This window comes from Schistocerca piceifrons, unplaced genomic scaffold (genome assembly GCF_021461385.2).
Source record: "Schistocerca piceifrons isolate TAMUIC-IGC-003096 unplaced genomic scaffold, iqSchPice1.1 HiC_scaffold_901, whole genome shotgun sequence".
NCBI lineage: Eukaryota > Metazoa > Arthropoda > Insecta > Orthoptera > Acrididae > Schistocerca > Schistocerca piceifrons.
The window spans coordinates 705,271-718,174 of record NW_025729170.1 but is presented as its reverse complement, the minus strand read 5'-3'; the positions used below and the strand labels follow the sequence as shown (position 1 = coordinate 718,174).

The following is a 12,904-nucleotide window of genomic DNA, read 5'->3' as shown; positions in this document are numbered from 1 at the left end:
AAATGCTTAGTGTGTTGCTTGTCAGTTTTTTAACTTTTACAGGAAAAACGTAAACTGCAGCTTCCTGCTTGGACTGCTGGTTATTATCCAGATAAATTAAGGACACTGGCTGCCAGAAGTTTGGCTTTGTTTTCTGAAAGTCAGACGATGAAACGTCTTAATGGAGGTTTGTCTTTTGCTTCTCTGACTTATGTTAGCAGCTGTGCAATAATTCTGTAAGATATTCTAAAATAATTTTAAATTTTTCAGGTCCTTTAGTGAAACACATTATAGAAAAAATCCAGTCACAAAGAAGCACTTCAAGAACTGTGTCTCCAAAATTTCTCATGTTTTCTGCCCACGATGTTACCATTGTGAATGTTCTCCAAACTATGGGGTTCACAGAGCTATTAAAGCCACAGTATGGTGCAGCAGTTATCATTGAACTTCATTCAACAAATGACAGTGGTTATGAAGTTAAGGTATGTTGACATTGCATATAAAATAGTAATTAGATGTCTTACATTTATGTTGACTGCACTGACATTCTATATATTTATTCCTGTAATTAGTCATGCTAGCTACAAAATATGATAGATCGTGCTTTCATGAGCAGAAGATCATCAAGGTAGTTCTGCTCATATTGACTGTTTTATTCATGTTCAACAAAAGGTTGTTTTCATTCAGCCAGTACAAGGGCCTTTCATTGCTTTTGTCTAGGTCATTTCTTTTCTGCCATTGTGAAGTGTTAGGTGAGGAGAAGGCTGCATTATCAACAAATAACACAAGTACTGTTGATAGTAGGTTTCCAGGGAGATCAGTACTAACAAATGTAGAGTATTAAATGTAGCATTGAGCCTTGTGGTTCTCCTGAGGTGATGGATAATTTATTTGAAGGAGTTGTTCTTCCATCAAGTGTTGTTATTTCCATCAGATGCCTTATATTTGACAGACAGGATTGGAGAAACTGATTGTAGACACATCTTGTACCATATATATCCAGTTATGTAAGAGTAGATATTAATTTACTAGTTCAAAGGCTATTGTTGGATTCATAAAAAGACTAGAAGGGTAATGTTTTAGATTGACTCACACTGTTTCAGATTATTAAATGAAGAGAGAGCTTCAGTGTTTGAATTATTTTCTTATGAATGCCAAACTGATGTGCTGTTAATAAGGAGTTGCTTTCAAGGAAGACAACACATGCATGTGGCCCATGTGTAACAGGCATATAAACTGCAGAAGATACATGCTCCACAAGATCTGGTGACTTTCAGAGAACCAAAAGCAGTCAGAGAACCAAATGCAGTCATAATAAATAAATGAATCTGTGTGATGACAGATCCCAGGACACTAACTTAAGGAACATTTGATTGTATCACACACAAATTTTATCTCATTACCAACCTCTTTTTATTATGTAGCTAGGTATATCACTGAGGCTAAATAAGAGGGAAATTTCATATTCCTAATAATTTGGAGAATGTCTTTCAAAGTTGTACTAGTTAAGGAATGAGATTTCTCAGATGTAGAGCATTTTAAGTGGAGATATTTTGCTGGTGGAGAACAGCCTGCTGATAAAATATTATCTGTAATTTAAAAAAAAATGTTTATGTACTGTATTACTTACGTCTGATATCATTTTCTTGTTGACCATTGAAGTAGAAAGATTCTGGAGTTAATGATTGGTGCCAATATGTAAAGTCTTCTTTTACATGATTCCTTGAAACTCTTAAATATTCTGATGCTGTGAAGTCTTCAATATGTCTTCTGTGGATGAAAATATATAATGATGTGGAACTTATTTGTGGTAGGCTAAACCTTAAAAAGAAACTCTGGTGGAAAAATCCAGATAAAATTTGGCCACCAGAGAAAAGGCAGCTAGGTATAATGAATTACTTCTACAATTATACAGAGTTCATGCAAAACAACTTATTCAGCAACTAGCTAAAGTTTATTGTAGGTTACTGAAGTAACAAATTGTTCTGAGTGATTTAGAAAAGGCTCAAGTCATTTCTGTTGCCACTTTCGAGTGCCACTTTGCAATCAAAGTTAGTTTCCCAGCTCTGTCTGCATTCAAGATAAGTCAGCTGTTGGAAAAAACAGCCTTATGGATTGCAAAGATAAAATATTGTTGAGTTATTAAGAAGAGAAACAGTTCTTGACCACTCCATTTAGAGAAGTTATCAAGTTTCTGCTGTAATGCAAATGGAAATCTAATAAATGGTGGAACATTTTGCCATGGTTGCTGCCCCTGCTAGTTAGGATCCAGTTTTCCAATAATGCAAAGTGTTTGTAGATCTGGATTGTTGGGACTTTTGTTTTACCAGTCATGAAGCTTACAGTAATCCCTTCTGCATGTTGGAGCTTGAATTTGTTTTGTCTGCAGCTTCTGATATTACCTGGTCATGATAGTCTATTACAGTAAGCTACAGGAGCTCATAGCAAGAGAATTAAAGATATGCCCCCCTCACCCTTTTAAAATGTATTTAGGTAATGCGATATTTCATGATTGGTGGAGCAATGCTTTTTCAATCCCATATTAAAAACTTGGGAAGGACTACACATGCTCGAGTAGCTCTTAAAGTGTTGCCCTTACCACCTGCATAGGAAATACTAGGTGGTTACATTTAAACATAAGAGTTCTGAGTGATGCAGTGCAGGCCATATACATCGCAGGATGGTGACATCATCATAGGTATGTTCATTAATGAGTGCATTTGCGAAGTACGCTGAAAAAGATAATAGTTCCACTTTCTGCCACTAAGTGAAAATATGGTGCTGTAAGCAATCAGAATGCATGTGTAATGTTCCCTGTTTCAATGTCAGTATGCTGTTTGTCACTGGGCAATGCGTGTTGACTTCTTTTGTGAAGTGACTGTTGGTATAAAGGGTTAAGTTTTGCATACGAAATGTAATGACTGTTGAGAAGAAAGATCATGCACTGCTGGTAAAGTTGTTTTATCAGAATGCCAGCAATAGCAGCACTGCATTGTGGGAATATCATCAACAGAAACAACTGCAAAGAAGCCTGATGTTAATAAATGGGCTATAAAATATAATAAAGAAATTTGAAGAAACGGATGTGTAAGGTGGTGCAGGAGGGAGAGGGAGGCAACTCATTCCCACAGAAGTTGTTGATGAAGTTGTTGTAGCTATAGCCTGCCATGCAGCACGTGCTTCAGATTCTGCAACCAGTGCTCAGGCTGTGTCATGGGAATTCTCTCCGTCCTGGGAAACAGTTAAGAAGAGTTTGTGATGCATTTTACACTAGTGCCCGTACAGTATTCAGAATGTGCATCAAATGAAGCCTCAAGAAAGGCTACAACTCCATGACTTTGTCTATCATTTTTTGGCACAGATGGAACTGGGTGACACGTGGCCATGGAATATCCTTAAGGTGGACAAAGCGCATTTTACTCTGCACAGTGTTGTGTATGTCCAGAATTGTCACATATGGGGTTGTGCAGGAACATCCATTACACATGACTTATGTGACTGAGTGATGGGATTTTATAAGCTCCTTCATTCTCTGTCTGTTTTTCTTTGAGGATGACACCTCACAGGCCTATAAGGTGTACACTGGCATCTGCTTAATATAAGGACCTCCTTGTGCGACATGTGATTCCAACTTTGCAAAAATGCAACTGTGTCCACACCACTATTTTCATCCAAGATTGGGCAACATCACATGTTACTTGCCTGGTGAAAGATTTGTTTTGAATAACCGTCAGTAATGACCACATCATCTCTAGGCAAATTTTATGTTCTGTACATAGAGTATGCTAGGTTCTTTTTTGTTTTGGAGTAATGTAAACAGGTAATGTTCAGTGTTTAAGTGTTAATACAATCAAATGTCCTTAAGTGGTAAATGAATGTTTTGTTACATTTCCTCTCAAACTGTTACCTAATAATAGTACTGTGTCATGCCTAATTCAATTCCTCAAGCAGAAGTGGATGAGTTAAACATCTGAATTGAAACCATCATACAACAGAAGCAGTACGCATCTGGACATGGGTTCCTCTTCAAATTACTCTTTATTGAGTCCCCTATACAAGTTGTAGAACTTTGTAATGGGGATTTCTGAACTCCCTGTATGAGGTTTGTGGAGCACATTTGATTTTAAACTTCATGGCTGCTACATCATATGGACCTGAGCGTAAGGTTCTTGAAAGCTCTGGATGTTTTAAAATGTGTGTCATAGTATGTCATAGGTAGCAGCCTGTGTATCCTAGTTCGACAGAGTCTTCGTGTAATACCAACTTGGGTTGGGATGATAGGTTTAAAATAATTCATGTGCAGTGTACTGTGAGGAATTAATTTAGTCATTGGGGTGTTTTCAATGAGCCCTATTCCCAGTCTGTGTTTGGACTGGTGAGGCCCCACGTATATCAGCCCGCAAATGTAACAACCATTTCATAATCTGTAAGCAACAGTGCCTTTTGAATCCAAATAAAACTTCTGTTTTAGAGGCGGATGTGAAGAATGAATAAAGACTGAGAGGGTGCCTCTTTGGCTTCTTGGGTTTGAAACAATTTAAAAATAAATGAGCTTTGTACATATATTTAAGGTTTTATTCGGTAAAATTTTAAACAAGTATTTACCTCAACTTTATTGTGGTGTATAAACAATGATGAGCCAAAGCATTTTCACCATTGCCACCATGAGACTGAATACTACCTGTTGGTGGTGCAAGCAAGTGATGTGGCAAAGAAAATATATAAATGAAGCAGAGACAATTACGGAATCATTCTTGAAATGATATGGGCAACAAATGGGGAAACCCACTGACACATAAATGACTTCAACAAAGTGTACATTGTTATAGGCTGGCACCAAAGAATGAGAATCAGAGAAACAGCAGAGCTCATTGGCTATTCTCATGCTACACTTGTGAGCATCTATGGAAAATGGTTGAAGGATAGTGAAATCATCAATAGGCAACAAAGTGTTGGATGTCTATGCATCATTATAGGACATGGATGTTGAAGGATTGCCCACTATATGCCAGATAGATAGTCATCTGTGGTAGATCTGATGACAAAGTACAATGCTGATGCAGGCACAAGTGTTTCAGAGCACACCATTCAACGTGGGGCTCTGCAGCAGACATTGCCTATATGTTCCCTTGATGATCTGATAGCATTGTCAAATATGCTTGCAGTTGGCATGGCATCATCAAGATTGGACTCTGGATCAGAGTCATGCTAAGGTGATACTGAACCCCTGGTAGGACTGCCAAAGTTGTGACACCCCACTCCATTCCGCTGACCCCCCACTCCCAACCCCACCCTCCCCCTTGCCTGAATGCCAACCTCCTCTGCCATGAAACTATTTTCCTGCAGTTTTTCCTACACAGATTTAGCAAATTTTATACTCTTGTAAGTATAGTTTAATGAAAATGGAACATTACTGAAAAAATTGCTTAAATTAACTGTATTGATAATATAAAATATTACATACAGCAAATTAAAAGTATCAATGTTGTAAATAAATTAAACCTTGTATAAATTTTTTGAAAATCTGAAAGTAAAAAAATCTAAATTTTATTATTTATGACAATTATTGCACACTGTATTAAGTATGATATATAATACATTTTATTTGTTTCTCATACACTACAAGGGGCCTCCAACAAGTAATGCAACCCATTTTTGTCCTCAGCCAATTTTGGTTGAAAAATTCAGAACTTGTTGTGGGACATCATGGAATATTCCTGCTTCAGTCCCTATAGTTTCAGGAAGTTCTGATAAGTTGCAGTGCTGTGCATAGCCTTCAAAATGGGACCTGTAAAAGAGGTGCATTCCAAGCAGAGAGCTGTCATTCAGTTTGTTTTGGTGGAAAACCAGAGCATCACAGATATTCATATGCACTTGATGAATGTCTGTGGAGACCTGGCAGTGAACAAAAGCATGGTGAGTCATTGGGCAAGGCATTGTTATCATTGCAACAAGGTTGTGCAAACCTGTCTGATCTCCCACGTGATGGCTGGCTGCACACAGCTGTGACTTATGCAATACTGGAACATGAGGACACTCTCATGAGGTAATCGGTGGATCACAATCCAACACCTTGCTGCACAACTGGATGTCTTTGTTGGTAGTGGTGACACACTTGTCCACCAGCTGGAGTACTCAAAGGTGTGTACCCACTGGGTTTCTCGCCACCTAACAGAACACCATAAAGAGCAATGAAAGACCATGTGTACAGAATTGCTTGTGCATTACAAGGTTTGATCATGACAACTTTTTGTTGAACATCGTCACAGGTGCTGAAACATGGGTTCATCACTTCGAACCAGAAACAAGAGTGATGTCCTCGCTCATGTTGCGACAATTAACTCAGAATTGTGTTGTTACCCTCAGGAAATTGAAGAAGTGACTTAGTGTGTTCATTGCCACAAAAATGGAAACAAACTTCTCTTTCTCCATGATAACCAAGGCCTCACGCAAGATACAGCTCACAAAATTTCATTGGACTGTTCTTCTTTATCCACCCTACAGCTTGGGGATCTTGTACCTTCCATTGGTTTGGCCTAATGAAGGATGCACTCCACAGGAAGCAGTATGCGGATGATGGGGAGGTTATTACCACAGCAAGATGTTGGCTCTGATGTCAACCATTAGAGTTGTCCCATTTGGGCATACGGGGCCTCCCAGTAAGGTGGCATAAGGCCATCACATTGAACAGAGATTAAGTTGAAAAATAGAATTCTGTAGCCAAAAGAGTGGGGAATAATATGGTATACTTCAATCTGTTTTCAGAAAAGAAATGTTGCACTACTTATTGAACACCCCTATTTTAGTAGTGCTTAAATTACTTATCAGAAATAAAATAAAAAGGGTTACAATTTTAATTTGCAATTTCCTCATTTGAGTGAAACAAGTTCATTGATTATGTTATAAAAGTCACATTTAGCAGCTGTGTTCTGTTGACAAAATATCTAAATTTTACAGTCAGTTTTCACCATAATTGACCTTAAGTAGCTTCTCTTATTATCTAAAATTGTGTGCTGCAATCACTGGTGTTGTCCTTAAATATCCTTAGAGCTACTGTGATGACTGGATAAGGATTCCTTGACCTATCCTTTACAAATATCCAAAAGGGGGCCATATCACTGCTTTTCACCTGTTCTTTCAGCTGGAACCTGAAAGCAGCTATTTTGTTAACTAGCTTGTCTGTGCCAATATTGCCATGAGATGTTGTGCATACAGTCCAGTCTAGAGGTTAGCATGTGTGCTGCGGGCCACTAGTTCAAATTCAACCACCAGCAATTTTTATTTGTCAGCAAATTCAGCTGTACAGTTTTCAGGATAAGATACAGAGGTTTCATTTACAGTGTTTTTTGACAGGTAAGTAAGATGAAGGAGTGTGATATATGTAAGCTCTACGTTACATTTCATGTATTATTGTGTTATATACTTTAGCTGAAACAGCCTTTGGTCAGAAGCATATATTTGCTTTGAGGAACTACATCACCGCAGCAAAAAATCCATTGATGCAGCTGTGTCAGCCAAGCACTCTGTTGCCAAATAATTCATGTTAATGGTAGACATCTGTTCAGTGGTACTCATTTCTTTATGATAATACTGGGACAAAATGACACTGTAACAGCAGCATACATTTATAATCATTGCCAGAGGGAAAGACTTCTTCTTGCAGGCAGAAGATAACAAAATGAGGGGTAGCAGAACTAGCTTAGCTCTCCTTGGTAGTTTTTGAACTGTCTTTTTTTCAATGGACTTTTTTACTCTCCCTCTGTGTTTGCACCCTTGGCAGGTGCCTATTTTTCCAAGTCCTCATTACTGTTCTGTTGTGGACCAAAGGAAACATGTCACTTCGTCAGATGAATCAAATTTGTGGTTACACCAAGTTGATGGTCATGTCAGCATATGCCATCACCCAGGTGGAAGGATACTCAAAGCATGCACTGCACCCTTGGTGTAGGTTAGTGGAGGCAGTGATACGATATGGGGGACATTCACCTTGATTTTTGTGGTACCTGGGGTAGTAATTGAAAGCACCATGACAGTTGTAGACTACGTGACCATTATTGTGGACCACCTGCAGCCCTCTCCACTAGATGTCATCCCCAATGGCAATGGCATCTTCCAGCAGGATAACTGCCCATTTCATATGCCACACTCATGCTACAGTGGTTTGAGGAGCATGATATTGAGCTCAGGCTGATGCCTTGACCACCAAATTTGCCTGATGTGAATCTGATGGAACACAGCTGGGGTGTTATCCAATGTCAGTTCCTTGCTCACACACCATCAGTCTGTTACTTGTGGGCACATTTCTCTGGGAAAGTAATAAGGACTTGGTGACACCATGCCATGATGAATAGCTGTTGTATTGTGTTCCAAAAAGGGCCAACATGTTATTATGTAACTAGCCATAATGTTATGGCTCATCAGCGAATTGTAGAACTATATTCAGCCCTGAAGACACTGGAACAGATGAAATGTCATTGAAGTAGAAAGTTTTTCACCTGTTCAGATTTCCTTGTTGTCCCATATGACAGATGCCCATGTCGGAAAGTGATCCGAAATATAGAGTTAAAACATTAGGATAAACATGTATCATTTTACAACACCTGATAAAAAAAAGTGAAGCACCTGGAAGTCATGGTCATGGTCAGATGTCATTGTAACTTCATACATGTACACACCATCAGTGGGTATGTAAATGATTAGAGTTGTAATTATGTGTGACAGGTGGAACAGCCACTGGAATACATTTGTGTTGTTCATGTGTAGTGTTGTTACCAGGCCTGGTAGGTTTTATAACGGGTGTGAACAACATCAATGTTGGCTGCTCACTGTGAAGGGCATGGACATATTTCATCATCTAATGAGACTGTGTTATCAGCAGCTTACAGAGTTTGAAAGGGGCCTCATTGTGGGTCCTCATTTGGCCAGCTGGGCAAATTGTGCAATATCCAGATATTTGTGGGGCATATGGATGTGACAGTGTCCTGGTATTGGACCACATGAGAATGTGACAGCAGGCATATGCATCATCAAGATTCTTGTTGACAATATCTGACAACACAAGAGATGATCACTGTAATATCCACCAAGCTCATCATAACCTCTTCACATTTGCGCGTGCCATCCAGAAACAAGTAATTGACTCCCTGCAACATTGTGTCATCCCACACCATTGGTCATAGGCTAGCAGCAGCCAGAATAGGGAATTAACATCCCTGGCTGCACTTTGAGTGGTCTCATAACTTACAAGCATTGGAAGCATGGACTGCTGATGAATGGTGTCATTATGTTCAGTGTAGAATTGCAGTTCTGCACTACCCTGGATTTCCACCACTGACTTGTATGGAGGCAGCCTGGGAGACATCCTATTTGTCAACTGTTTTGGAGAGGCATAGGGCTGATACTCCTGGATTCACAGTGTGGGGAGCCAATCTGGTGTGAATTTAAGGTTGTGATTGGAAGTGATTGAGGGAACTCTCACGGCACAATGGCATGTTATGGACATCATATGTCCTCAAGTTTTTCCTCTCATGCCATTTTTTAACAGAACAATGCTTGTCCTCACATGGTATGTGTCTTTATTAACTGATTGCATGGTATTGAGGTACTACTATGGTCAGAAATATCCTCAGATCTGTTCCCAATAGAACATGCGTGGGGCCAGCTCAGATGTCAACTTTGTCCTGGTGCCAGTGTCTGGGAAATCAAGGACCAATTACAAAAGATGTAAACCAGTTTACTTTAGGGTAGTATACAACAGCTTTATGACACCTTTCCCAGCTGAACCAGCACATGCTTACAGGCCAGAGGGGCTGAAATGTTAAACTGGTAAATGGGCTCTTTGTAAATTTGACTAATTTTGTAATCATCAAAGTAAAGTGACTTGTCCTTTCCTGACATGAAATCCTGTGAACTGTGGATGAATGGCAACAGGCAGATTCCATATTCCTAGATTCCCATAAAACATTTGACACAGTGCTATACTGCCAACTGTTAACGGAGGCACAAGCATATGAGATAGGTACACGATATGTGAGTGGTTTGAAGGTTTCTTAAGTAACATAGCCCAGTAAATTGTCCTCACCAGTGAGTGTTCATCAGAGACAAGGGTATCATCATGAGTGTCCCGTAAATGATCTGGTGAACATGGTAAGTAGCAGTCTGTGGCTTTTTGCTGATAGTACTATGGTGTTTGGGCAGGTGTTGTTATGAGTGACTGTAGGATGATACAAGGTGACTTAGACAAAATTTATATTTAATTTTGTAGTTGGTGTGATGAATGGCAGCTAGCTTTAAATGTAGAAAAATGTAAGTTAATGCAGATGAGTAAAGAAAACAAACCCATAACGTTTGGATACAATATTAGTAGTGTTCTGCTTGACACAGTCACCTCATTTAAATATCAGGGCATAACATTGCAAAGTAATATGAAATGGAATGAGCAGGCAAGGACTGTAGTAGGGAAGCTGAATGGTTGACTTGGGGTTATTGGGAGAATTTTACGGAAGTGCAGTTCATCTGTAGAGGAAACTGCATACAGGAAACTAGTGTGATTCATTGTTAAGTACTGCACAAGTGTTTGGGATCTGCACCATGTCAGATGAAAGAAAGACATTGAAGCAATTTAGAGGCAGGCTATTATATTTGTTACCAGTAGGTTCAAGCAACATGCAAGTAATGAGTGTTGAGGCTCACTTCTGAGCAATTCTATTGCTGCCAATGCACATTTTGTGTAAGGACCTAGAAGATAAGATTAGAGAGATTAGGGCACATACAGAGACATATTGTTAGTCATGTTTTGCTCACTCTATTTACAAGTGAAACAGAAAAGGAAATAGCTGGTAGGGGTACAGGGTACCCTCCATCATGCACCATACAGTGGCTTCAGGAGTATGTGTGTGGATGTAGATGTAGATCCTCTCAGCACATTAAGTTTTATTTTGTCTTCTCCTCCCCTTCTGAGTGCTTCAATTTTTTTGTTAGGCAGTCTATTTGATACCAAGGTATGTGTATATATTACTTCATATGGGTATACTGTGAGAAAAGTAGCTATTTTGGATTCTACTCTTCCACTTACACAGCTCAGTAACTGTTTTATGTAACTTTACACAGAACAATATTAGTTGTGTACCTAATGACAATGTCAAAACCTGTTTAATACAAACATCAGAGTTAAGTTGAATTTACAGCTTCAGTCCAAATTCTCTTATAAATTATAGGAGCGGTAGATAAGGTAAAATTTATAAATGCAAAGCAAGCAGACCATCTCAACGATTAAATGTTTAAGTGTTTGCTATGAAATGGCTGTAGTCATATTATATAATTCTCCAGTTTTTTTGTGGGATCTTTTTCAGTGTAACTGTCATCAATAGCCATCATAATTCAGAAAAGTCCTCAGATGTCACAGACAGATTATTTATGCCAGTCAACAACAAGGGTCTACCAAGCACTGATGCTTACAGGGCTCAATATTTATGTTTTCCCACTCGGAATTTAATCTTATTCCTGTGTTTAATATCAGTTTCTCTGTGGAGAAGCCTTTGTGGAATCCAGACTGAGTTGTTAATAAAATTTTAAGAAATATGGTTCAACATTCCTTTGTAATAAGCTACCTTCTTAGAAATTTTAAGAACTTGGAAAGGGTGATGTCTGAGCTACAGTTTGAAGTAATATATTTTTACAGCTTTCACAAGCAGCTGCTATAACTGTGTACCTCAGTCATTCATGAAACATACCTTGATGCATCAGAGTATTGTAAAGGTGACTCGATGAGGCACAATCAAGTTAGGACAACATTTTAGTATTTAACTTGTTATACTGTTATAATTGAAAGATTTGCTGTTTTTCAGTGACCTTATGATTTTTGTTATCTTTTTAATGGCTTATTTTCAAAAAAATGATGTCTGGAAGTGGAGTATTCTTTCTTTGTCTAGTAATACTTCAGACTGTTTATGTTTTGGGTTTGGAAATTTTTGTGCTAATTGGTATAGTGAAGAAGTTTACGATACAGCTTGCATGGCACCTTTGAATCTTTATAATAAATGTGTGGACCCTGTTCAGTTCTATCTCATGTATCTTAAGTGAAAACAGAACTCAAAGTTTCTAGAAATGGATTAAAGGATGTTTGTTTTGTATGTCTGTTATTCTCATGGTTGCATTACTTCACTGGTGAGTGGATGGCTAACTTTCATCACATGTCACTATATTCAATCAAGATTTTCATTATAATAACAAAATATTTTACCAATCAAATATCACCTTATACACACAATGTATTATTAAATTAATGTTGACTTTGTTACAGGTATTGTATTTGAATAATGCTTCTGACAGTGAGCCACATGTTCTCAACACTCCTGGTTGCACAGACAAGTGTCATTTGCAGCAATTTGTAGATCTGATGAAACCTGTTTTACCAGATGACTGGACAGTGGAATGTCAAAAGCTAGACAGCTAAATAACAGATTTTCAGCAAAGTGATTGTGCACTTATATTAATAATAAAATATTTCATGCCATATATGTGATTACACTGCCTCATAAAATTGTACCATATTCAGTGTGTATCTGATAAATGTGAGATTGCATTTTGTCACTTTTTTGTAAATAAATTTAAAATTGTTACATGTACATAATACATTTTTATTGAGAGAGAAGGAAATGTGGTCATCCTTATTTCATCACAAAGCTATCAGAATTATAAACTTATTTTCACATAATATACTTTAAAAGTTAAATCATAAACTTACATACTAGTGACTCACCAATGTTATACTAAAAGTCCAGTTTCAGTGTACTGTGTTCATGTACAGTTTAACTATAATATATCATTTAATTTCATAAGCTACATGGAAACTGATCACTATTTGAAATAATGTAGGTTTACATATTTTATTTCCTTCTGCTGTATTCTTTGTCAAGTAACAACA

At 38.1% G+C, this 12,904-nt stretch overlaps 1 protein-coding gene across 1 annotated transcript in view; it reads left to right on the top strand.

Moving 5' to 3' along the window:
• The window catches only part of LOC124771265 (prostatic acid phosphatase-like), a 48,653-nt gene extending 36,220 nt beyond the window's left edge, over positions 1 to 12,433 (top strand). The window contains exons 2-4 of the mRNA XM_047249296.1: positions 43 to 166; positions 250 to 461; positions 12,281 to 12,433. Of these exons, the coding sequence (XP_047105252.1) occupies positions 43 to 166; positions 250 to 461; positions 12,281 to 12,433 (489 nt within the window). The remainder of the gene's footprint in view (positions 1 to 42; positions 167 to 249; positions 462 to 12,280) is intronic.
• The last annotated feature ends 471 nt before the right edge of the window (positions 12,434 to 12,904 follow it).